The sequence below is a fragment of the Salvelinus fontinalis genome, chromosome 2, assembly GCF_029448725.1.
Source record: "Salvelinus fontinalis isolate EN_2023a chromosome 2, ASM2944872v1, whole genome shotgun sequence".
Classification (NCBI taxonomy): domain Eukaryota; kingdom Metazoa; phylum Chordata; class Actinopteri; order Salmoniformes; family Salmonidae; genus Salvelinus; species Salvelinus fontinalis.
In genome coordinates, this window is record NC_074666.1 from 21,164,009 (window position 1) to 21,191,832 (window position 27,824).

The 27,824-nt window shown below is 42.0% G+C and overlaps 1 protein-coding gene across 2 annotated transcripts in view; it reads right to left on the bottom strand.

Annotated features, from left to right (window-relative positions):
* Positions 1–27,824, bottom strand: part of LOC129813900 (unconventional myosin-Vb-like) — a 90,171-nt gene that overhangs the window by 34,234 nt on the left and 28,113 nt on the right. For both annotated transcript variants that reach the window (XM_055866515.1, XM_055866506.1), the window contains exons 2-18: positions 26,379–26,489; positions 25,555–25,726; positions 19,795–19,939; positions 19,076–19,232; positions 17,343–17,486; positions 16,495–16,576; positions 16,172–16,279; positions 15,887–15,996; positions 15,490–15,755; positions 14,350–14,431; positions 10,986–11,126; positions 10,357–10,479; positions 6,283–6,366; positions 3,669–3,821; positions 3,332–3,429; positions 1,435–1,521; positions 375–486 (exon numbers count right to left, since the gene is read on the bottom strand). In XM_055866515.1, coding sequence (XP_055722490.1) covers positions 375–486; positions 1,435–1,521; positions 3,332–3,429; positions 3,669–3,821; positions 6,283–6,366; positions 10,357–10,479; positions 10,986–11,126; positions 14,350–14,431; positions 15,490–15,755; positions 15,887–15,996; positions 16,172–16,279; positions 16,495–16,576; positions 17,343–17,486; positions 19,076–19,232; positions 19,795–19,939; positions 25,555–25,726; positions 26,379–26,489 — 2,175 coding nt within the window. The remainder of the gene's footprint in view (positions 1–374; positions 487–1,434; positions 1,522–3,331; positions 3,430–3,668; positions 3,822–6,282; positions 6,367–10,356; positions 10,480–10,985; positions 11,127–14,349; positions 14,432–15,489; positions 15,756–15,886; positions 15,997–16,171; positions 16,280–16,494; positions 16,577–17,342; positions 17,487–19,075; positions 19,233–19,794; positions 19,940–25,554; positions 25,727–26,378; positions 26,490–27,824) is intronic.

The following is a 27,824-nucleotide window of genomic DNA, read 5'->3' on the forward strand; positions in this document are numbered from 1 at the left end:
ATACCTCCCAGACTATGCATACTTAATTCTCCATCATTCCTAAAGAGCACAGCACTATTCCTCCATCAGGACTGAAACTCATGATCTGCCTTTTTACATGATCTGCCTTTTTACATTCCCCAGGTTATACATTCAAAGCTGTTTCCTCCCAACACTGGATAAGTTAACATATAATGTATCAGAACAGACATGCAGTAGGTTCTATAATGTAACGATGGACGGCTCCTGAAGGAGTTAGGGAGCTCTGTTGAAAAGAAAAACATTCTTCAACCAGGGGAGGAACAAAAGTAATCCAAGAGAGATTTCTTCAGACATTCGTACATTTCCTCTCCCATCTTGATTGGGGCTTCTGGGCTGAAACAACTCTTTCTTACCTTGACCAGGGTCTCCAGCAGGTTCCTGCACACCAGCTTCTTGTCTCCAACGGTCATATCTGACTTCTTCATGAGGACTCTGTATCTGTTGAAGAAGTCTGGGTACGTCCACCTGGAATCACAAAGGACTGGCTGAGAATCAAATATATCAGAAAAATATATGTTTTAAAATCCTTAGGAGTCAATTGACAATCTAATTAACATAATAAAAAAATCTCCATCAAAATCAGTCTCTCACTAACACGAGGGTGATTTCCGTTTTGCTCTACAACACCCCACAAGTGTCACAGGCCTCATCTGAAGGTAACCCGATACCAGTTTTAAAAAAATTATGAAAGTAGTTTTGTACCAATAAAAAAAGGGATTAAATGTGTGTCCAAAAAAAGTATATATTTCATCAGCTTTCTTATAACTCCTAAGAATAGGACAGATACTTCAAAACCTTATTCCTTATCATACATTTTTTCACTGTCTGTTTTGCCATTTATGAACATCTTAGTCAATGCGTTTCTATAGGCTATAGTAGTAAAATTCAATATTTTATCAAATCATTTTTCAATATATATTTTTGATACCTATACAGTAGGTGTCCTAAAATTCAAAATAAAATATCTAACTGATCCATGGTATGACCATCTTAAAAAATTATATATGCTAGCTTAGTAAAACCCAGTGGTGCATTGCTCTCCTCCTGTTCTCCCTCAGGGAAGCAATCATCTCAGGAGAGACGGAATTCAATTTCACCCCTGCTTAGGAGATCGAGAAAGCCCATTACATCACAGAGGAGTACCTTAACAATCACATCCTATTCTATTGTAATATATAGTAGAATAATAATATATGCCATTTAGCAAACACTTTTAGCCAAAGCGACTTACAGACATGCGTGCATAATTTTTGGGGGGTGGCCCCAGCGGGAATCAAACCCACGCCCCTTGGCATTGAAAGCGCCATGCTCTACTAACTGAGCCACAAAGCACTACAACTCATTTCTGTGCTTCGACTATCGCACACAGCAGAGAGCGTAACAGTAGTGCTCTGTGTATGAGAAGCATCTTACCTTGATGGGTACCCAGCAGCACTGATGCGGATGGTCTCCAGGACTCCACATGCTCTCAGTTGCTGCACAGCTCTCCTAGACTCAAACCTGCAACAAAGACGGGGACAAAATAAGTTTTGTTTTTAGTTTAGCTTTATTAATTGACCCATTTTAAAAACAAGCAAATACATTTAAAAAATAATAATAATACATACATGTAAATGAGTAAAATCGTCAAGGATAACACAATAAAGTCTGACTTGTTTCCATTGTGATCCTCTTGTGACAAGATGGCTCGTCAAGATCAGCAAAACGGTTTTACACTGTATGCAGCGAACACTAACACAAAGAACACACATACAAAGTTTCTAGATTGTTCCACCATCACAATGAAAACCCACTTGCATTCTGGGAAGAGGGTTAGTTACAATACACAGACAAGTAAAAGCTGTTCCTCTCTTCCTACCTGAGCTTAAACTTCTCTTTTAGCATTGTGCACATCTCCATTAGGTAGAAGACAGAGGCATTGAGAGGATGTGAATGTTAGTCGGCTAGTTGCTGCCTTGGCAGACTGACTGTGTGTCCTTACATACAGCCTTCAGTATGTTTGCTACAGTCCAGCCACAGCATGTGACTCACGCAGGCACACCATTCGATTTAGAGACCTTGAATAGGCCCTTGTGCTGAAGAATGAGTCAAGAAGATGCCAACATAACCTGACCTCTGCTTCTTTCTTGTTTTTCTGAAGTAAACATTCTGTCTACAATGTGTGCTGTTTAAGACCGATACACTTCCTAAACCGAACATCTCAAATCAAAAGCCTGTGGGTATCTGCATTGACAACATCCCATCTTGTATAGGTCATTGCATTTGCTATATTTAGTGTTTTCTCAGGAGTTAGGATATCTAGAGTGCTGGTTTAAATGTCCCATTCTACACTGATTATCAAGACAACATTGTTTATTGAGTCTTTATTTTGGATGAGAGTTTCCAGTAATAGTCAACATGATTGTGCCAGGGTGAGCAAGAGAAAAATGTATGATTAAGATTAAAGGTAGACTCAGCGATATGGCATAGATGCAGAAAGTAAACAGCATAGCGGGCCAATTTCCACAACAACTAAGAGCATTGAAGCGTGATGCTCAACTTCTCAGCTGTTTTGGGTCCAGTGGCTACCACGCTGTGAACAGCATGAAGCGAACCTGTGCACATGCGCAGATACTGTGTGTGACAGTGCGAGAGCAAAGTCTTGCATCTCGCTCATCTCAATATCTGCGGTGCTGCTCGTGGTGATGTCATTTCACAGTCTACCTTTAAGACGAAGATCACTTCATACGTCAACTGTACCAACTCCCGCTTCCTCCCAACCCCTTCCAAAGACACACATACATAGGCTGCTGGGGGAGGGGGGGCTGATACACTGGGTGCCCATGGAGCAGTTGTTGTGGGGGCCACAACGACAGGCGATGGCATCTTTGATATCAGCTACCCTCTGGTTGCTAGCTCACTTCAACAGATTTTCCTCGTCGGACACGGGATTCGATCTGGCAACCCTCAGTTTACTGGCTCACCCCTCTAACTGCTAGGCTACCTGCCACCCCAGAGTTTGCACAGTGCTGAAGGGGACTTGAGAGTTACTCAACAAGAGAGAGAGAATCAGTACCTCAGGCTACACTAGGGCGAAGGCAACCAAAGAATAAACACAGCATGCACACCCAGGTGATGTCGCTCTGTCTATCCCACACAATACTATCTCCTGACTGTCTTTCCACCTGACTACATGCATGTTCTTTAGAGTTCTATTACATATGCAAATATTACCTCACCATGACCATACCACATGTTTCTTAAGCTGTGGGAGACCACAGGCTTATAGGTCTGATTAGGGAAGGGAGTCAAGGTATCAATATTTACTCACGAGAATGCCTCCTTCTTGTCATTAGGCTTGATGCAACGCACATAGTGGGGGGTGGTGGCATTCAGGGTCTCCATGAGAAGCTGCAGGGAGCTACGGAACTACAGTAAAAACACAGAAGGGGATGAGAATTGCCGCAAACGCAGAGTTAAACATCTACGATGGGGAAGGTTCTTACTCCCCCAAACATTTTCAAAATACAGACTTGTTATGTCATTGCTTTCTATTGAAAGGTTCAATACACTCTTTAGAAATGCACTATGACAATGGCACAGACAGACTCCTGCCCAAAGGCACGTTGATTGAACTCAGGCCTCATAGTGTCAGAGGGGATGCTAACCTGGTGGCCCACGGTTTTCCTGTGCTCCTTGTTGGGGACTTTGGGTGTTGGTTTGGACGCCCGCACGTTGACCCTGGAGGACTTGCTGGAGGAAGATGTGGAAATGCTGCTGTCTTTATTAGTGTCCTGGAACAGATCTGCCACGAGCTGGAACTGGGAGATGGGGGACAAGTTAATCACATTAATCATTCATATATTTAGCAGAGGGTTTCATCCAAACAACTTATCATAAAACAGATTATATTATAACCGATTTTACAGCTGGATAACAACATCAAATCCCCAAACCACACCAAAAGTTGCGTGAAATTTCTACAGTTTTTCATAAGATACAAATCGTGCTATACTGCAGGATCCAGTGAAATAGCAGTGTGTGTTAAAGAACTGTCACGAATGTCGTAATCCTCCTCGTCTGAGGAGGAGTAAGGATCGGACCAAAACGCAGCGTGGTTTGAATACATACTTAATTTAATGAATGAAGACGAAGAACACTAGACAAACTATACAAAAACAACAAACGAACGTGAAGCTATAAATAAACAGTGCAGACACAGGCATAGACAATAACCCACAACCCACAATACAAAACAGGATACCTAAATATGGTTCCCAATCAGAGACAACGCAAAACACCTGCCTCTGATTGAGAACCATATCAGGCCAAACACAGAAATAGACAAACCAGACATACAACATAGAATGCCCACACAGATCACACCCTGACCAACCAAAACATAAAACATACAAAGCAAACTATGGTCAGGGTGTGACAAGAACACTGATGAGACTACAGTAGTGAAGAGCATGGCTGGACGGAACATCAATAAACCAGCGTTCAGTGTTCAATAAGGACCATTCTGTAATCACATCTCCTCAGCAGAACCAGTGAAGGGGACCAATCAAGCAGCAGCATCACATCTGATCATGACAGATAGAGGTGTATGCAGATGGAATACTGATACTGGCACATTCATATTCCTGTCACAGATACGGCTGGTGTGAGGAGACTAATGATACAATCCAGTCCCACCATACATACTGATAACTATTCTCTCATACTCCTCTCTGCCAAACTTGCCAAGAGTGTTTCATTCTGACATGAACATTAACGTTCTTCAGGACAATGTTTCCTTCATAGCTTTGTAAAAAAAGAAGCTCTCTGTAAGCTGGATTGTATTTATGGTCCTTCTATGAAGATTTGTGGAGATTCCTTGCTCCATCCTTCTCCTCAAGCTTGGGGCTTGAGTTAGCAGGGCTGTCAGGCTGTGAGATATTACAGTAATGGTCCACTGTGGAAAGTATTATCAGCTGGAGGAAGTTTCATGACCCTCACGAGTCCTCTAAGGCGCCACTCTGTTGACAGGTTTCTCTGTCACTGTCATCCTCAGCTAGATATGAGGGTTTAATGAGCTAGGGCCTCAGAGACAACTATGGTGCAAAACTCTCACAAGAAAGATAACAAATGACAGGTATAGAGACAGAAATGCAGTGCAGGATATTTTACAATATTGAGACTGCCATCACCAGGGCTGGACCTATTATGTCTTCATCACTGCTTTTGTTTAGCAAACCTTGACTGCATCTAAAATGTATTTGTTCTATTCAGTCCTTCTGATACTCCTCCGTGCTGTTCAACAGAGCTTGGTGTCTTTCTGATAGAAAATTGATTTGTTTCCACTGACAAGATGCTTTTAGACAGAACATGAAATATGAAATCTCTCCTTGCCTCTCAATATTCCCTCTCATTTACATGCGCTTAATGGCTGTTTCATTAGTAATGCTGAGGAGAGGACATTAGGAGAGAGGATGTCAAGATGGAAGAAAGTGAAAGGGCAGAATACAAACACCAGATGAAGGGAACTAAAGTTGGTATTTGTCCCAAAGAGAGTGAGTGGCAGTGGGATTGTGAAAGTTAACTGAAATTAACTGAACTCAAATGACTGAGAAAGCCAATGCACACTTGGTTTATATCGCAAAGGTCATGCAGAGAACATGTGCTGAAGTTAGGTTCCAATCCAGCAGTTTGAGTTTGGCTTGGAGAGGCAGGAGTCAGAGGACCTCCAGAAAGAGTGTGTGTGTGTCTGTGTGTTGTGATTGTGACAGTTCATCTGCAATATAGTAGAATGTTGATATGACTGCTTAATTAACATTCAATGTATTTCAAATTAGAATGTAAAGCAGGATTTAAAACTGTAGGATTCATGTGAAGTGTTGACAAGTTGTCAGCCTGGCTTTAAACAACAACTATATCTGATAGGAGCTATACTTCCCAGAATAGGAACCTGTGAAACGCTTTCAACTTGACACTTTCTAAATCATGTAACTTTTTTGCATAGTTTCACTCTGTCCCAAAACTGAAGCCTCTTTAAGCAGTAAACTAATTTGGTAAAAGCTTTACAGCGCTGCTTTTCTAAGAAAGAAGTCCATAAATGCAGTAAAAGCCAAAGGGTTGGATGTTAAATCAGGTAAAGCTTAAAAATAGACATCTTTCTCCAGTTAAGTGGGCAGTGTGTTTAGTGTGAGAGGTGTCCACTATATGATATAGGAAATAAGCAGGAGTACTATTATGGCTGTCATATTGTGCTCGTGGCTTAATGATATTATTCTCTCTCACCTTGCTGGCCTTCAGAATGTTAATCTGTTCCTCGTAGACAGTGTCTCTGTTCTTCTCCAGGAACCCGTCACACTGGTACTCAACCTGCCAGGGACAGAGGTAGACATAATGGACTGCACTTATAGAAATATACAGTACATCTAAATACACTGACAACTAAATAAGCAAACATTTAATCAACTATGGTAATTACAGTGCCTTCAAAAAGTATTCATACCCCTGACTTATTTCACATTTTGTTGTATTACAGCATGAATTCAAAATTGATCAAATACTTTTTTCCCCCTCACCCATCTGCACACAATACCCCATAATGACAAAGTGAAAACTTGTTTTTAGAAATGTTTGCAAATGTATTGAAAATTAAATACAGAAATATCTCATTTACATAAGTATTCACACCCCTGAGTCAATAGATGTTAGAATAATCTCTGGCAGTGATTATAGCTGTTAGTCTTTCTGGGTAAGTCTAAGAGCTTTAATCACCTGGATTGTACAATATTTGCACATTATTTATTTTTTTATTCATCAAGCTCTGTCAAGTTGGTTGTTGATAATAGCTGGACAGCCATTTTCAAGTCTTGCCATAGATTTTCAAGTTTTAGGTTATGTTCCTGCTGAAAGGTGAATTTGTCTCTCAGTGTCTGTTGAAAAGCAGACTGAATTAGATTTTCCTCTAGGACTGTGCCTGAGCTTAGCTCTATTCCGTTTCTTTTTATCCCAAAAAAACTCCCTAGTCCTTGCCAATGACAAGCATACCCATAACATGATGCAGCATAACATGGTGCAGCCACCACCATACTTGAAAATGTGTACTCAGGGATGTGTTGTGTTGGATTTGCCCGAAACATATTCAGCACATGAAAAGGCATTTCTTTGCCATTCTTTTTGTTGCAGTTTTACTTTAGTGCCTTATTGCAAACAGGAGGCATGTTTTGGAATATTTTTATTCTGTACACTCTGTCATTTAGGTTAGTATTGTGGAGTAACTACAATGTTGTTGATCCATCCTCAGTTTTATATCACAGCCATTAAACTCTGTAACTGTTTTAAAGTCACCATTGGCCTCATGGTGAAATCCCTGAGCAGTTTCCTTACTCTCTGGCAACTGAGTTAGTGACTGGGTGTGTTGATATACCATACAAAGTGTAAATAATAACTTAACCATGCCCAAAGGGATATTCGATGTCTGCTTTTTTATTTTTTACCCATCTACCAATAGAGCCCCTTTGTGAGGCATTGGAAAACACTATTATTGCACACAGAGTGAGTCCATGCAACTTATTTTGTGACTTTTGAAGCACATTTTAACTCCTGAACTTATTTAGGCTTGACATAACAAAGGGATTGAACACTTTTTGACTCAAGAAATATCAGGTTTTAAATTGTAATTAATTTGTAAACATTTCCAAAAACATAATTCCACTTTGACATTATGGAGTATTATATGTAGGCCAGTGACACAAAATCAACATTTAATCCATATTCAATTCAGGCTGTAACACAACAAAACGTGGAAATAGTGAAGGAGTGTGAATACTTTCTGAAGGCACCATATGTTCAATTATGGATCGTTGTTGGGTCAAATCGCAAAAGAGCCACACAATCCTGCTGTTGTGCCCTTCAGCAAGCCACTTACAGGAACTGTAATTGCTTAACTAACTAAACAACCAGCTGTATATCAAATTATTTAATGTATGATGCAGTTTAAACAGAAGCATTTGCTGAGAACAGAAAGTTATGAACCAGATTAGTTCATATTCTGAGTTTATGAAAGTGTTCAGTCAGATGTTGAGTAACATGGGGAAATGAGTGCAGGCATTGATTGGAAGGAGATCCCTCTCAGTCAGAGTCTATCGTCGTTCCCATTTGTCTGTCCATCAGCAGCCCCAGCCTCCAGGCCAGTCTGGTCTAACACTTTACCCTAGCTCTCTCCTCTTTCTCACAGATAGGGTTGCAGGTTGTTCTCATTATACCAGGATGTGAGATAGAAAGAGCAGTGAGTGAATGTAGGTCCTACACGTTTTCACTTGGAGAGGGAGTTAGATGAAGAGAAACACCCTAAGGGAATCGGAGGAGAGCTGGGGGCATCCTCTCTACATTAACAGGACTCTCATATACCTTGTTTGTCATGGAAATTACCATGTTAAATAAAGGACAACGCTATGGCTGCCTGCCTTTCATCTATTTACACGACCCACATTTGGCATCAGACACACAGGCAGCACTTCACTGGGGAAGTCTGTATTTAAAGTGCTAGCTCCTCTAAGTAGGAGCTAGTGTTGCTCTTTGAGTTAATTAGAGCTTGTGTGATAATGAGGAGTGGAGAGGACACTGAGCTCACTCACACCAACACTATACAGTACTCACACCAACACTATATTACACCAACACTATACAGTAATCACACCAACACTATACAGTAATCACACCAACACTATACAGTACTCACACCAACACTATACTCACACCAACACTATACAGTAATCACACCAACACTATATTACACCAACACTATACAGTACTCACACCCACGCTATGCAGTACTCACACCCACGCTATACAGTACTCACACCCACGCTATACAGTACTCACACCAACACTCTATACAGTAATCACACCAACACTATACAGTACTCACACCCACACTATACAGTACTCACACCCACACTATTTTACACCAACTCTATACAGTAATCACACCAACACTATACAGTACTCACACCCACACTATACAGTACTCACACCCACACTATGCAGTACTCACACCCACGCTATACAGTACTCACACCCACGCTATACAGTACTCACACCCACGCTATACAGTACTCACACCAACACTATATTACACCAACTCTATACAGTAAACACACCAAAACTATACACTACTCACACTAACACTATACTCACACCAACACTATACAGTACTCACACCAACACTATTTTACACCAACTCTATACAGTAATCACACCAACACTATACAGTACTCACACCCACACTATACAGTACTCACACCCACACTATACAGTACTCACACCCACACTATACAGTACTCACACCCACACTATACTCACACCAACACTGAAGCAGTTTGGTTTAAATACGTTACCTTGCTTAAAGGGTCAATCTGCAGTTGAAACAATAACAAACCGCCACGCCGCCACTGATTTGGTAAATAACTCAGGATGGGGCTGGAGAAATGTAATCACTCTCAGATTAATAGACAGAGCTATGGATGCAAGGACTGGCAATCCATGAGATTGGATGTTCTAGTTTTAACCATGTTTTGACGCAATACAGTGTTAACAATTGCATTGTTTACAAACAAAGGGATAAACAAGCTTCTATTTTGGGTTCTGATTGGGTAAGACAGTTGGACTAAGCTCATGAGGCATGTATAAATTATACTCTCAAGAATCAATGGGTATATATCATGATTTTTTAATATATATATTATATATATATATATATTTTTTAAAATAATTTTATCCCCTTTTCTCCCCAATTTTCGTGGTATCCAATCGCTAGTAATTACTATCTTGTCTCATCGCTACAGCTCCCGTACGGTCGGGAGAGACGAAGGTCGAAAGCCACGCGTCCTCCGAAGCACAACCCAACCAAGCCGCACTGCTTCTTAACACAGCGCGCCTCCAACCCGGAAGCCAGCCGCACCAATGTGTCGGAGGAAACACCGTGCACCTGGCCCCCTTGGTTAGCTCGCACTGCGCCCGGCCCGCCACGGGAGTCGCTGGAGCGCGATGAGAGAAGGATATCCCTACCTGCCAAACCCTCCCTAACCCGGACGACGCTAGCCCATTGTGCGTCGCCCCACGGACCTCCCGGTCTTGGCCGGCTGCGACAGAGCCTGGGCGCGAACCCAGAGACTCTGGTGGCACAGCTAGCACTGCGATGCAGTGCCCTAGACCACTGCGCCAATATATCATGAATTTAAAAGTAAAAAATGGATGTGCAATCACAGATTGCCTGTTTAAGGCCAATGATGACCTCAACCAACAACCTTGGGGACATCAAATGTCACCTAACTGAAGAGCCATACATACAGGTCTACCCACCTTATCAGCAAAGTGAATGACAATGAAAGATGTGTTGGACATCCGTGGTTTCTGGAAATGGACGCTGCTTGAAAGGCGATCGTACAGCTTCTGGCACCAGTTCTGATCTGTCCCTTTTGGCACCTGTAGCAGCAGCGGGTGGAGGAAAAGAAGGAAAGAGATAGAGATGATATAAAACCAAGGAGGAAACCAAAACGTTCTACCCACGTTATTTGTGCTATTTTGAGGTTGTCCCAAATTATCGGCAATAACTTCAAAGGGCTGGGGGATGAGACAGGATGAGTGAAATAAATAAGTAATCTGTTTTGTTCCAAAGGCCTTAACTCATAAAGATCTGGATGCAGGCAGGGGAAACAGAAGCAGGCCATGATGTGTACATTACAGCAGGATGAATCCCATTAACTGAGGCAAGAGGTTTAAAATGCTGAGATCAGCAGTACGCTTTGCTCTGCTCCCCACTTCAACACCTGAGACTACTTAAGTGCATCCTGCACTATAACTCCTCCCATGGCCAAATGTCCCTATAAACCTCCCCACTAATAAGTTAAGAACTATGTACTCTGGAGCTCTGGAGTAAAGACAGTGTTGATTTAGGACTAAGACAATATATGTAAGACAGGGTGCTCCACCTTGCACTCCTCATCCAGCAGGTCCAGGATGCCCAGCTTGGCCTCTATGACATCGATACAAGGCTGGTTGTCATAGAAGTCGATGAGCGTCCAGGGGATCTGCTCCTTTATGTACTCCTCCTGCTCCAGCTTGAACACATGCTGAGGACACAGAGGAGACAACTACACAGTCAGCTAAAGCACAGCAGGTTATCAGACTAAGTCATGAATTACTTCACTTCAATAAATACATGTTGAGTCATGAGGTTAACAGCGACAAGTTCTCACGTCTCCTCTACGGAACATTGGAAACTAAGGTAAAAGGTAGGTAGACAGAGTCATTAGAACATTTATTTTGTTACTGTCCATATGTAGCTTGTTTTTGGTCACAGGTCCAGGAATGGCTGAAGAATTGCAACATTTATCTGGAGCTAACTCTGCAGATAGCACTACTGGTTGATTTGAAGTCATAGTAAAATCTATGAATAATATAATTATACTTTAAGCAAAACATTTTAACTTTAACTTACAATCTGTAGAAGCTATGAGAATAGAAAGGTTCAGAACTTTTGTGAAATATCACAGCACAGACAAAAAATATATGGCAAATAGAAATCCAATATGGATGGTGTTAAGAGATAGATGGGAGGGGTTGAATGGAGTTGAAGGGTGGGAATAATAACAAGATAACTAATGTAAAATATACTGTGTCTGTAAAATGTAAATGGATTCAGAACCTTTGTAAAACACAAAAAATATATGTCAAAAAGAAATCAAACTGGGTGGACATCAGAAATAGATGGGAGAGGTTGAGGAAGAACAGGTCTAAAAACAAACAAAATATAACTATTGTAAAATAAATTGTCCGTCAAATGTATATAGTATGTATTACCTGGAAGTAGAAGCCTAAGTGGTGTTGTTAATTTGTTTACTCCAATTTGTATTATTTATTTATTTTTTTTCTTCTTTTTTACCTTTATTTAACTAGGCAAGTCAGTTAAGAACAAATTCTTATTTTCAATGACGGCCTAGGAACAGTGGGTTAACTGCCTGTTCAGGGGCAGAACGACAGATTTGTACCTTGTCAGCTCGGGGATTTGAACTTGCAACCTTCCGGTTACTAGTCCAACGCTCTAACCACTAGGCTACCCTGCCGCCCCGGCAATTAAGGGAGAAGTGGTAGGGTTAGTGGAAAATAATCAAGGAAAATATATTTATATATAATATATGTATACACACACACAGGTATTTTATTAGGATCCCCATTAGCTGTTGCAAAAGCAGCAGCTACTCTTCCTGGGGTCCACACAAAACACATACACACACACACATTAGAGGTCAACCAATTAATCGGAATGGCTGATTAATTAGGGACGATTTCAAGTTTTCATAACAAATCGGTAATCGGCATTTTTGGACACCGATTATGGCCGATTACATTGCACTCCACAAGGAGACTGCATGGCAGGCTGACTACCTGTTACGTGAGTGCAGCAAGGAGTCAAGGTAAGTTGCTAGCTAGCATTAAACTTATCTTATAAAAAAACAATCTTAACATAATCACTAGTTAACTACACATGGTTGATGATATTACTAGTGTATGTATCTAGCTTGTCCTGCGATGCATATAATCGATGCGGTGCCTGTTAATTTATCATTGAATCACAGCTTACTTCGTCAAACGGGTGAGGATTTAACAAGCGCATTCGCAAAAAAAGCACTGTCGTTGCACCAATGTGTACCTAACCATAAACATCAATGCCTTTCTTAAAATCAATACACAAATATATATTTTTAAACCTGCATATTTAGTTAACATTGCCTGCTAACATGAATTTATTTTAACTAGGGAAATTGTGTCACTTCTCTTGCGTTCTGTGCAAGCAGAGTCAGGGTATATGCAGCAGTTTGGGTCGCCTGGCTCGTTGCGAACTGTGTGAAGACCATTTCTTCGCTAACAAAGACAGTAATTAATTTGCCAGAATTGTACATAATTATGACATAACATTGAAGGTTGTGCAATGTAACAGCAATATTTAGACTTAAGGATGCCACCGTTAGATAAAATACGGAACAGTTCCGTATTTCACTGAAAGAATAAACGTTTTGTTTTCGAAATGATCGTTTCTGGATTTGACCATATTAATGACCTAAGGCTCGTATTTCTGTGTGTTATTATATTATAATTAAGTCTATGATTTGATAGAGCAGTCTGACTGAGCGGTGGTAGGCAGCAGCAGGCTCGTAAGCATTCATTCAAACAGCACTTTCCGGCATTTGCAAGCAGCTCTTCGCTGTGCTTCAAGCATTGCGCTGTTTATGACTTCAAGCCTATCAACTCCTGAGATTAGGCTGGCAATACTAAAGTACCTATTAGAACATCCAATAGTCAAAGGTATATGAAATACAAATGGTAGAGAGAGAAATAGTCCTATAATAACTACAACCTAAAACTTCTTACTTGGGAATATTGAAGACTCATGTTAAAAGGAACCACCAGCTTTCATATGTTCTGAGCAAGGAACCTAAACGTTAGCTTTTTTACATGGCACATATTGGACTTTTACTTTCTTCTCCAACACTTTGTTTCATTATTTATTTGAGACTAAATTGATTTTATTTATGTATTATGTTAAAGTAAGTGTTCATTCAGTATTGTTGTAATTGTCATTATTACAAATATATATATATATATATATATAAAAATCGGGCGATTAATCGGTATCGGCTTTTTTGGCCCTCCAAAAATCGGTATCGGCGTTGAAAAATCATAATCGGTCGACCTCTACACACACACATATATGTATGTGTTTTTATATATATATATATAAAAACACATACATATATACACACATATACAGTTGAAGTCGGAAATGTACATACACCTTAGCCAAATACATTTAAAGTCAGTTTTTCACAATTCCTGACATTTAATCCAAGTAAAAATTCCTTGTCTTAGGTCAGTTAGGATCACCACTTTATTTTAAGAATGTGAAATGTCAGAATAATAGTAGAGAGAATGATTTATTTAAACTTTTATTTCTTTCATCACATTCCCAGTGGGTCAGAAGTTTACAAACACTCAATTAGTATTTGGGAGCATTGCCTTTAAATTGTTTAACTTAGGTCAAGTGTTTCGGGTAGCCTTCCGAAAGAGTCCCACAATAAATTGGGTGAATTTTGGCCCATTCCGCCTGAGAGCTGGTGTCTAAACTGGTACTGTATATATATTTACAAAAACATATATGGGGGATTGGAAATGATGCAGACAATTACATTTATGGAAGCTACAATCTATCTGCAATATCAAAGCTGATCTACCCCCCCCAAAAAAAAATCTAAGTAAAAATGGTAGGTAGCTAGATTACAATCTAGTCTCACTCACCTGGTTGAACTGCTGCTGAAGTTTCTCATTGGCGTAGTTGATGCAGAACTGCTCAAAGCTGTTTATTTCAAAGGTCTCAAATCTGTTCAGATGAAGAGAAAACATTCAAGTGATTAATGAGTCAGAAGTCTCTGGTCTCCTGTCATCCTGTGTTGTGGATATAGTGATTCTAAAATCTAGGGCCGAGAGGAAAACTGCACCAAACAATCAACACGCATTCAAGGCTAGAGTTGTCATTCAAATCCAGGACTTCAGGACTGAGATGTTTATTGATCCTACGTATGTAGGGAGGTGAATAATCTGTCAATGTGCCCTTGAGCAAGGCACTTCACCTTAACTGCTCCTATAAGCCACTCTGGATAAGAGCATCTGCTAAATGACTAAAATGTAAATGTAAATGTATGCCTGATGTGATAGCTGAAAATACAATGCTGAATAGACAGAGGCCATGGAAAACTGGTCTTCTGAGTCACTGCTTGTGAAAAGCATGTAAAATAGTGGCCAGGCTACTGTATCTGCTGAATGTCTTATTTGGGGAGAGGTTTCCACTGTAGCTCAGTATCTCTCCCCTCCCTGCCCCAGCAGCCAGCCTTATCAATAATCTAACCCACAGCAGGGAACCAATTAGGCCTTCAGTCAGACAGGGTCAAGGAGAGGAAGAGCGCAGCTCCCCCAGTCAATATGGTTCTATACACTTAGAATACTGTAATGAGAATATGCACTTAAAACACAGAGGATGGAGATATTTAGCTGGAGAAACGCAGAGCGCTCACACTTATGCGTCGACACAGAGGCACATCTGCAGACTCGAGGGCACACACACACTGAGTAGTTATGAAATCTACTCATCAAATATCAAGCTTCTTCATACCCTAGTACAAAGAACATGGTGTGACAGAACTGTGAGACAAAATTAAGAATGTGGGATTGAGATGATGTTGTTCTGTGTGCCTGCTGTCACAGTGTGTTAATTTACTGCAAGCCTGGGAGTACTTTACCATTCACAATGGCTGAGATTTCATTCCTGGCGGTGGCAAGAAAATCAGTTCTCACACAGTCAAGTTTCTCTCACAATTCAAACCAACCCACTGTTGAGCTTTGTTTTTAGAGGTTTTGGGGAGCACAGGTGGACAGTCTTACCCGTAGATGTCCAGAACACCAATGAAAGAGTGTTGTTTGGAGGAGGTGTGCAGAGACTTGTTGACGTACTCCACGATCCAGTCAAACATGTGGGCGTAGATGTGCTTGGCGAGTGCGTCGCGTGCATTAGCCGCCTGTTTGCGGGACATGTTCTTGACGTAGGTCTCTGACGTGGTAACCAGCTTCCTGTGACATAGCCAGTGCTCCATCTGCTCCAGCTCCACCCCCAGCAACTGGCAAAAATGCGCCAAGTGAGGGTCGTTCTTCTACAAACACACACACACATCTAATCAACAAATTAGGTATGAGGTATAGAGAAGATACATGGTTTGGGATTGTGATGTGGAACTAGAAACTCAAACAGAATTAAGCTGGATAAGACTGGATAGTGACATACTAATATGTGGCAGGAGTCTCCGTCTCTCTCCGAGCAGATCTCCACGTTTCCCAGATGCAGGATGGAAGCTATGATTCTGAATATGCTGCTTTGATTGCTGTCGTTAACACCTGTCAAACAATCAGAGTAAGGTGCATGTTAACAGTTGTTCCATCGGGAGATGGAAAAATAACATGTTTCTATTTCTCTTTTGTGTGATTAGAATAAAATTCCAATCAGTCTTTACGCCTGTTCTAATGTAGATGTGTTGTTGCTTAGAACGTACCCATGCAGTCAGACACTTACCCAGTAACGTAAAGGCTTCTCTCGTCTTCTCAAAGTCCTCAGCATCATTAACCCCCTCAATGAAGATGTTCTCTCCTTGTGATGTGAAGATGAAGTCCTCTGCACTGGCTTCAGGATGAAAGCAGCAGTTAAGTAGCGATATACATTGATGTATAAGACCAATGTTCTTATTAGGAGGCCTTGACAGGCATGATAGGCATTCCATTATTCTCTGAATCCTTTAGTATGAGAAATAATTGCCTCTAGTAAACATGACATAAAGAGAATAAATTGCTTATGAAACAGATAGATAGTGGAATATTGAATTAATCTGTGACACTTACTCAAGGCTAGGTCTTTGAACTCTGGCAAGCTAGCCGAGGCACACAGCTGGTAGAAGATGTGGTAATTCCTCTCATCCTCAGCCTAAAAAGCAGAAATATACTACAGATATTATATCACTTAAAGGACCAATGCAGCCATTTTTACCTCAATATTAAATCATTTCTGGGTAACAAGTAAATACTTTACTGTGATTGTTTTCAATTAAATTGTCAAAAAAGCAATTTCTCAAGCAAAAATGTTGCTACAACTGTCTGGGAGTGGTCTGGGAGGGTCCTAATTGGAGGAATCTAATGGGAGATACATATAACCTAAAAAACTAGCTGTTATTGGCAGAAAGGAGGGCAAAATCACTTTGTTATTGGTCTATTAACTTATTCCACCTGGTGATGTCACCAGGGAGTCCAAAACATCATCCTTGCAAAACATGCTGCAATTTCAGTCTTTTCCAACAGCTCTTACAATAAAAGGACATTATCAGAATTTTCACAATTTCACAGTATTATTTCAACCTGTGGAAATATATATAATACACAGGAAAATCATATTTTCATAATCAAATATCATTATGAATTTATCAAAGTACTTTAAAAAAAATGAATAGAGCTACAAGATTAAATTACAGCCCGGGGGAACTCCTGATCTAACAAAACTACCCAAGTCTTTCATTCACTCAGAATATATTATTGATAAAGAGTTAACGAGACCTGGAAAAATGTGTCAAGTTAGGGCTTAATCAAATGCTTATATAAACTAAGGAAAGTAAATGTGAAGGAAGCATGGACTTGCAGTAGTAATACAGAGGGAAACCAATTTCTTCCCAGACTGAACAACATGGAGTTACACGTACCTGAAAGACTACCCTTGACTTCTCCAGCAGATACGTGCGCATGTTGGCTCCTATGATGTGATAACTCCTGTCAAAACCAATCTGGATGTACTTCCCAAAACGACTGCTGTTGTCGTTGCGAGTGGTTTTCGCATTTCCAATAGCCTTTAAAGAGAAGAACGGAGCGGAAAAAAGTGTGAGAGTTTCAAAAGAAAATCTTCAAAAGAGATCAAAGGAAAATCATAACCACTGTAAAATATATATTTCTATCCTCTCATATTGTAATTCACACCACACAAAAAAACTTTAGAGTCTCCTTACTGCTTGTAATATACCTTGACAGTCGTAATGCTCCTAATTCTGAGCTGTGACACCTGCCAAGATGGGGCTTGAGCCAGTCGGTCCTTGCATACAGATCAGTCCTGTATCTGTTTCTTCACTCTGAGCCCATTACCAGCCTCACGTCAGCTAGATCAGACAGAAATGTCTGACCACCCTTCTCCTGAACTTCCTGAACGACAGACTGAGAACTTTCTAGCTAGCAGCCTTTCCTGGTCTTATCGTTCCACACAAGCTGAGGGACTTTGCTGTTAGGAAGGTTTCTGCTGATTCAGAACACTAGAGGGTAATGGACTCCTGCTGTGCTTGCTTAGCTTCTTCACATACAGTTTTCAAAATGATTCCCCATACAAGTACTTATCCGTAGCCTGAACTCTCCAAAGTTACAACTGAAGATGTGAAGTTCCTTATACTTTTTGTGTGCCGAGAAAGTTAACACGATCACGTTTTAACAAGAACCAACCTAATAGTGTTGCACGCTATACCAAAACTCCTGTACTTTTTCAATACTAGAACATGAAAAATGGTTCGGTACTAGAATTTGTGTTACTTTCGGTACTTTTGTCAAATGCGTCTCACGTTATATACGGATTGAGAGGATCGAGTCTGTCAAGTCATTTTTCTGAATCTTCTCAGGGGGGCCGTAGCTATCCAAGCTAATTGCGCTTGAAGCTGACCCAGCACTAGCCACTTTCGAGAACCAAGTGAGAGGACAGAGAGAAAATGCAGACAGCACAACTTATTCTAACAAAAACATCATACCTCCACACCCGCAGCTTGTTGACAAAACTGGCTGCAGAAGCGAACTATGGGAATACTTTGCTTACAGGTCAAATGAGGGCCAGCCCACCGAAACAACTAAGCAAAAGGTGCTAGAAAGGAGTGCAGTGCAAGGAAGGTTTAGCTCCAAAACAACATAAACAACTATTTTACACATAATATTTGCATTGTAACGTTATTCTACTAGCAACTAAATTTGAATACTTTTTTTGCGATGACATGAACAGATATTCAGCATGACATTCATGTGAGCATTATAATAGGATTACAACCCAAAAGTAATGTGAAATGCGCTCATAAAACGTGACGATTTTCAATAGTTACCACAGCCACAACATCAAAATTGGCAATATTATCGTAAAAAATCTCGAAAACAAAAATTATTTATTTTTAAGAGTTAGGCATAAGGTTAGCAGTGTGGTTAAGGTTAAAGTTAAGTTTAAAATAACATTTTAAGAAGAGACATTGTAGAAATAGGCTGGGTTTATGACTTTGTGGGTATGGTAACTAGTAACAACCTGACTGGACAGCAATATACTTAGACTACTTCCGGTTTGCACTCGATTTCCCTTATTAATATGCCATATAGCTGGCCTGGGCTGGTCTACAGTATGGGATCATCAGCCCATCCTCACCTCCATGATGGGGCTGGAGGCCAGCACCTTCTCCTCAACATTGGTGTCGTTGGCCGACCCTCCCACAGTGGCGAAGAACCGCATGGCGTACTTAGCAGAGACGGTCTTCCCTGCCCCTGACTCCCCACTTACTATGATGGATTGGTTCCTCTCATCTCTACAGGAAGAAGGGATTGAGAAAGACATTGGAGAAATTTTGTAAGTTATTTACAGTTAAAAAGGTAACTGACCATCAGACAATATCAGATATTGCAATAACGCTACAGTAATACAGTGGATCAATCCTATAGTTGCACAATGCTAATCAACTCTGCATGATTGGAGTTGCCAGGACAATATTGCAGTGGGCCTTTTCGTAGGCAGCGACTACAGCTTAATGTGGACATGGTATTGAGGAGGGTGACAGTTAATGTGGACCTGAGCACTGTTATTATCCACCCACACCTTCCATTGAAGACACCGTCTCTGCCTGGACTGCTTATTTAGACCCTCAGTCCCACACCAACACTAGCAAATTACATAGCAAATTGAATTAGGGGTCTAATCAAGTGCTTGATATGCAGCTATGTGCCACACAGTAACAAATCAATTACTTCCCAAAGCAGACTAATACATCAAATGTGCTTATGAAACGGGCAACTGTACCAGGTCTGATACAGTAACAGTATCCCGATCCTATGTTATAACCAATTAGCTGTACCCAGAGGCTCATACAGCACCTGGCCATCTGCTTGTATGCCTCCTCAGCAACAGCAAAGATGTGTGGGTCCATGTCTCCCATGTTCTGCCCACTGTAGGCATTGATGACCTCCTCTCCATAGATCTGCAGCTGCTCGTAGGGGTTGATGGCCACCAGCACAATGCCTTTGGAGGGGAGATGGAGTGAGGGAAAGGAGGATAGAGAGAACAGTATAGCCAGTCAAGTAAAACGTTCAACTCTCTAAAATCACTATAACTCAACAGTGATACTGTAACCGGTAGTTACTTAATCCTATATTTAGTAATATATCTCATATATCCATGTAGATGTGTGTATGTGTGTGTCTCCGGGGGTTGGGATAAAGCAAAAAGACTAATCTCTGTTTGTCCTGTGACAAACAAACTAATCTTCTTATTTAGTTAATCCTATCATATTGTACGTACAGAACAAAATACTATTGTAATTAAAAACACATTGATAACAACCCTTAGTCGTTTTAACTACTACCTTTGATAGGTAAATACTACATAAACCATATCACAACATCTAGATGGCCAGAGGAATGTAGAATGTTCCACCCAAGCATGCCCTGGCAGGGTTACTATGGGGACAGATCTCCCTAATAAAAGATGGTGGTGATATCTATGGCCAGTGTATACTCAACAGATTGTCTTTGCTCATTTCCTTTTGTCTGCTTTGTTTAGGATGAATTCCACACATGACTACAGAGCAATCATTGGTTGCTTTAGTCAATGGAACCCTAGTTGATTGGGGATTGGAAGGACAGGTTTGTAAAATTTGGGACAAGTCAACCAGTAAGGTCAATAAAAGCCGCAACCCTACATGGTGTATAATAGACCAGTTACACTAGTAAACATGGAGGACTTTGTAGCAAAAGGTCAGGCCAAGGGCTTTTAGAAGAGAAGCAACACAGGCCACATTGGATAAATCTAATTGATGTTAGTTGGCGCTGCATAAACCAGTGTAATAGATAGCAAGATAAGATTTGAAGACTTGGATCGATTCACCCCATCATATGTACACTACCGTTCAAAAGATTGGGTGTCACTTAGAAATGTCCTTGTTTTCCATGAAAACTTACATGAAATTAGTTGCAAAATGAATAGGCATTATAGTCAAGACGTTGACAAGGTTATAAATAATGATTTTTAATTGAAATAATAATTGTGTCCTTCAAACTTTGCTTTCGTCAAAGAATCCTCCATTTGCAGCAATTACAGCCTTGCAGACCTTTGGCATTCTAGTTGTCAATTTGTTGAGGTCATCTGAAGAGATTTCTCCCCATGCGTCCTGAAGCACCTCCCGCAAGTTGGAGTGGGCACTTCTTACGTACCATACGGTCAAGCTGCTCCCACAGCTCAATATGGTTGAGATCCGGTGACTGTGCTGGCCACTCCATTATAGACAGAATACCAGCTGACTGCTTCTTCCCTAAATAGTTCTTGCATAGTTTGGAGCTGTGCTTTGGGTCATTGTCTTGTTGTAGGAGGAAATTGGCTCCAATTAAGCACCATCCACAGGGTATGGCATGGTGCTGCAAAATGGAGTGGTAGCCTTCCTTTTTCCAAGAACCCTTTTATCCTGTACAAATCTCCCACTTTACAACCACCAAAGCACCCCCAGACCGTCACATTGCCTCCACCATGCTTGACAGATGGCGTCAAGCTCCCCTCCAGCATCTTTAAAAAAAAATCTGTGTCTCACGAATGTTCTTCTTTGTGATCTGAACACCTCAAACTTAGATTCGTCTGTCCATAACACTTTTTTTCCAATCTTCCTCTGTCCAGTGTCTGTGTTCTTTTGCCCATCTTAATATTTTATTTTTATTGGCCAGTCTGAGATATGGCTTTTTCTTTGCAACTCTGCCTAGAAGGCCAGCATCCCGGAGTCGCCTCTTCACTGTTGATGTTGAGACTGGTGTTTTGCGGGTATTATTTAATGAAGCTGCCAGTTGAGGACTTGAGGCGTCTGTTTCTCAAACTAGACACTAATGTACTTGTCCTCTTGCTTAGTTGTGCACCGGGGCCTCCCACTCCTCTTTCTATTCTGGTTAGAGCCAGTTTCCGCTGTTGTGCGAAGGGAGTAGTACACAGCGTTGTACGAGATCTTCAGTTTCTTGGCAATTTCTCGCATGAAATAGCCTTAATTTCTCAGAACAAGAATAGACTGATGAGTTTCAGAAGAAAGTATGCTGAGGCTCCAGATACTCAACTAGTCTAAAGAAGGCCAGTTTTATCGCTTCTTTAAATCAGAACAACAGTTTTCAGCTGTGCTAACATAATTGCAAGAGGGCTTTCTAATGATCAATTAGCCTTTTAAAATGATAAACTTGGATTAGCTTACACAACGTGCCATTGGAACACAGGAGTGATGGTTGCTGATAATGGGCCTCTGTAGATAATCCATAAAAAATCTGCCTGTCACGTTCCTGACCTATTTATGTTAGTTTTTGTGTGTTAGTTGGTCAGGACGTGAGGTTGGGTGGGCATTCTATGTTATCTGTTTCTATGTTGGTTTTGGTTTGCCTGGTATGGCTCTTGATTAGAGGCAGGTGGTTTGCGTTTGCCTCTAATTAAGAGTCATATTTAGGTAGGGCATTCTCACTGTTTGTTTGTGGGTGATTGTCTCCTGTGTCAGTATGTTTGTTCGTACCACATGGGACTGTAGCGTTTGTTTGTTTCGTTTCGTTTCGATGTCGTCTGTTTCCTGTACGTAAGTTTATGTTTAGTTATGTAAGTTTATGTTCAGGTTTCGTTCAACGTCGTTTTCTTATTTTGTAAGTTTTGAAAGTGTTTTTGTTTTGTTTCGTGTTGCCATCAGTTTTGTCGTTATAAATAAAAGATGGCTTATTTCCCGCAAGCTGCGTTTTGGTCAGAAGATCCTTCTCTCCTCACCTCGTCCGAGGATGAGGAGAGCGTCACCCGTTACAGAATCACCCACCACGCTAAGACCAAGCGGCAAGGGAAAACGAAACGGAGTAGGGGACAGGAGAGAAAGGAGCAATGGACATGGGACGATGTTTTGGATGGAAAGGGTGTCTACACATGGGAGGAGATCCTAGCTGGTAGAGATCGCCTCCCATGGGAACAGCTGGAGGCACTGAGGAGAGCGGAGGCTACCGGAGAGAGGAACCGGAGCTATGAGGGAACGCGTCTGGCACGGAAGCCGAAAAAGCCCGTAAGTAATTCCCAAAAATTTCTTGGGGGGGGGGCTAGGAGGTGGTGGGCCAAGGGCAGGTAGGAGACCTGCGCCCACTTCCCAGGCTTACCGTGGAGAGCGGGAGTACGGGCAGGCGCCGTGTTACGCAGTAGAGCGCACGGTGTCTCCTGTACGAGTGCATAGCCCAGTGCGGGTTATTCCACCTCCCCGCACTGGTAGGGCTAGATTGAGTATTGAGCCAGGTGTCATGAGGCCGGCTCAACGCGTCTGGTCTCCAGTGCGTCTCCTCGGGCCGGCATACATGGCACCTGCCTTACGCATGGTTTCCCCGGTTCGCCTACATAGGCCGGTGCGGGTTATTCCACCTCCCCGCACTGGTCGGGCAACCGGGAGCATTCAACCAGGTAAGGTTGGGCAGGCTCAATGCTCAAGAGTGCCAGTACGCCTCCACGGTCCGGTATTTCCGGCACCACCTCCCCGCCCCAGCCTAGTACCTACAGTGTATACACTACGCACTAGGCTACCAGTGCGTATCCTGAGCCCTGTTCCTCCTCCACGCACTCTCCCTGTAGTGCGTGTATCTAGCCCGGTGCCTCCAGTTCCGGCCCCACGCACTAAGCTACCAGTGCGTCTCCAGAGCCCTGTACACACTGTATATTCTCCCCCTACTAATCCTGATGTGCTTGTCCTCAGCCCGGCGTCACCAGTGCCGGTACCACGCATCAGGGATAGAGTAGGCTTTGAGAATACAGTGTGCCCTGTCCCTGCTCCCCGCACTAGTAGGAAGGTGCTTATCATTAGCACGGTGCCTCCAGTTCCGGCACCACGCACCAGGTCTACAGTGCACCGTATCCGGCCAGAGCCATCCGTCTCCCCAGCGCCATCTGAGCCATCCGTCTCCCCAGCGCCATCTGAGCCATCCGTCTGCCAGGAGCCTCCAAAGCCGCCCGTCTGCCATGAGCCTGCAAAGCCGCCCGTCTGCCATGAGCCTACAGAGCCGTCAGCCAGACAGGAGCCGCTAGAGCCGTCAGCCAGACAGGAGCCGCTAGAGCCGTCAGCCAGACAGGATCTGCCAGAGCCGCCAACCAGACAGGATCTGCCAGAGTCGCCAACCAGACAGGATCTGCCAGAGCCGCCAACCAGACAGGATCTGCCAGAGCCGCCAACCAGACAGGATCTGCCAGAGCCGCCAACCAGACAGGATCTGCCAGAGCCGCCAGCGAGCCATGAGCAGCCAGAGCCGTCAGAGCGCCATGAGCAGCCAGAGCCGTCAGAGCGCCATGAGCAGCCAGAGCCGTCAGAGCGCCATGAGCGTCGAGAGCCGTCAGCCTGCCATGAGCGTCGAGAGCCGTCAGCCTGCCATGAGCGTCGAGAGCCGTCAGCCTGCCATGAGCGTCGAGAGCCGTCAGCCTGCCATGAGCGTCGAGAGCCGTCAGCCAGCCATGAGCGTCGAGATTCGTCAGTCAGCCATGAGCTGACCTTCAGCCTGAAAAGGCTAGATACCCAGAACTGCCCATCAGTCCAGAGCTGTCTCTCTGTCCGGAGCTGCCTTTCAGTCCGGAGTTGCCCCTCTATCCTGATCTCCCTCTCTATCTTTATCTACTTCTATATTCTTATCTATCCCTCTGTCTTGATTTATCTCTCTGTCCCGGTGTTGTCCTTATTAGATATGTTGTTAAGGGGATTTTGTGGGGGTCAAAAGAGGGTGGACATTCTTGGAGGGAGGAAGTTAGGATGGATTATGGTGGGGTGGGAACCGCGCCCGGAGCCTGAGCCACCACCGTGGTTAGATGCCCACCCAGACCCTCCCCTAGACTTTGTGCTGGTGCGTCCGGAGTTCGCACCTTGTGGGGGGGGTACTGTCACGTTCCTGACCTATTTATGTTTGTTTTTGTGTGTTAGTTGGTCAGGACGTGAGGTTGGGTGGGCATTCTATGTTATCTGTTTCTATGTTGGTTTTGGTTTGCCTGGTATGGCTCTTGATTAGAGGCAGGTGGTTTGCGTTTGCCTCTAATTAAGAGTCATATTTAGGTAGGGCATTCTCACTGTTTGTTTGTGGGTGATTGTCTCCTGTGTCAGTATGTTTGTTCGTACCACATGGGACTGTAGCGTTTGTTTGTTTCGTTTCGTTTCGATGTCGTCTGTTTCCTGTACGTAAGTTTATGTTTAGTTATGTAAGTTTATGTTCAGGTTTCGTTCAACGTCGTTTTCTTATTTTGTAAGTTTTGAAAGTGTTTTTGTTTTGTTTCGTGTTGCCATCAGTTTTGTCGTTATAAATAAAAGATGGCTTATTTCCCGCAAGCTGCGTTTTGGTCAGAAGATCCTTCTCTCCTCACCTCGTCCGAGGATGAGGAGAGCGTCACCCGTTACACTGCCGTTTCCAGCTACAATAGTCATTTACAACATTAACAATGTCTACACTGTATTTCTGATCAATTTGATGTTATTTTAAAATGGAGAAAAAATGTGCTTTTCTTTCAAAAACAAGGGCATTTCTAAGTGAGCCCAAACTTCTGAACGGTAGTGTAGATTCACCACATCGTATGTAGATTCACCCCATCGTATGTTGCCTGTTAAGAGAGGTGGTATAGAGACTTACCACAGTATGTGTAGATGTGATTGGACTCGGTGAAGCGCACTTTGAGGTTGTGCAGCACAGCAGGCTCGTGCAGGTAGCTGAGAGCTGTGAGGTCATTCTCCCCCACCAAGATATCAGGGTTCCGGAGGAAGGGAAGAGCGTTGTCTTTGGGTCCGATGCGGTATTCCAACGGCTGGGACAGATGTTCAAGCAAAAATGTCACAAAAAATTATTACAGCCAAGTGTTTGCACGTGTACCTGTTGTAAGGGTAAGACCCTTTTCCCTTTATCAGTTTAAATCATATTGCAGCACCATCCATAAGAATATTACAAATATTACAATCCACACAGCATATTGAATTACTGAGAAGATAAATAATATTTTTTTTATATTAAAGGATATGACGGCATCTAGGTGTGTATGAATCATACCTGACAATCCCACCCTGCGAGGAGTATTAAATAGGAATTGTGATCATGAGTAGGTATGTAGTGGAATATACTGCTGCTACATGAGGTGATATGAAAATCTCATTATATGCTTACGTATTGAAATTACTCTTGGCACAGTGTACTGTAATTTAATAGCTGTATATTTTACTCTCAGAGTTTGCAGTTTTCCCTTAAAAAACACAATTAATGATTTATGGCACTTATGTTTATGAATGTGTCTGGGCACACACACACACATTAACTGCTTTAATACAGCATGATGTAAAACGCTAAATGTACAACAGCACAGCAAAATAGACTAAAGCATATTGAGTCTTGAGGCAAAGGCTATATTATCCAAAAAAGGATATGGATCTAATAACTGTGGTCTGATCCAGTGGGTAGTATATTACCGTTTCATCTTCAAGTTTGAGGTACAGGATGGGCTCTCCCTCCGTGTAGTCTTTGATGATCTCTGCAGCTCTCCACACATCCTCTGGGTCTGGGATCCACACCCGAGTGTACTGGAAAACAAGAACACATACAAATATATTTAATTTAACTAAATCAACTCATCAATTACTCTGATTATTGTTTGAACAGTTAGATAACATTCCTCCCCCATTTGCCCAAGTTCATAGACGATGTTGTGTAACTTATTGTCAATCGGAAAAAAGAGACTGTAAACTGCTGAATACTCTAGGGATGTTCAAATGATGTACAAAGATAATGCAATGAAAAAGAAAAGTAGTAATTGTTTCAACAAATGCTTAAATTAAGAAATGCAGTGCCAATAGGTTGATGTGGCACAGTGGCAATATTGAGGTTGTGTTTGTGACACAACCAGCCTTGAGATATCCCAGATAGGTCTATATTGAGGTGAAAATGCTGACAGATCATTTCTTAACTCTTATTTAGGCCTACCTTTTTGATTACATAACTTAGGATCACATCCAAATTTACTTCAATATTATTTTAGCGTTAATGACATTTACTCTAATGGGATCCCAAATCCTATCCTGAAGAGACATTCAGCAACTTATTCCATCCTCTAAAAGTATTAATTGCACCTTTCTAAAAAAAAAGATAATTTAATAACTTTATGGAATTATTATGAGAGAAGTTTGGCCTGCTGTTGTAGATAAAGCTTTTATTTTTCTACCTATTATCAGGATGGTGGGAGTAATTACTCCCTGTGATGAATTATACAGACTATTAGGCTAACGTTACCAATCTGACATCATGTGTGCAAAGAACAGGGTCAAAGTCAGTGTGCAAAATCCAGACATGATAGATTGCCGCGAAAGAAACAGTGTTGTAGGTCAAAAACACCAACACAAGAGAGAGAAAGTATGTTTCCCATGCAATTGGTTTTTCTTTATTGGATACATGAATTCTGCTGGATGATTTGCATAGGTAGTTAGCTAGCGTTTGCTAGCTAGCCTAGTGTTGGCAAGCTAACTCTAGCTAGATAGCTGGCTAACGCTAGTTGGCATTTTTGTTGGGGGTACCAACTAGGCTAGCTAGCTAGTTACCATCTACAGAAAAGACTTGCCATGCAGTCTGTTTCGTTTTTTGGTATTAGCTAGCAGGCTATGTAGCTAGTTTCCTCACGTTGACTAGCTAGCTACCTAAAGCTGGAAAATATGCTATGGTCGCTACTCGCTAGCTATCTAACTACAGTAACGTTAGCTGGGGTCGATGGTCTTATCTTCCCTGAACCTTGTTCTCAGGGTATCCATACCCCAAGGGTATTAAGTGAGACATACCCAGGATGTTAAATTATGGCTGCAATCCCGCTTACGGGATGATATGACAACAGCCAGTGAAAGTGCAGGGCGCCAAATTAAAATAAAAAT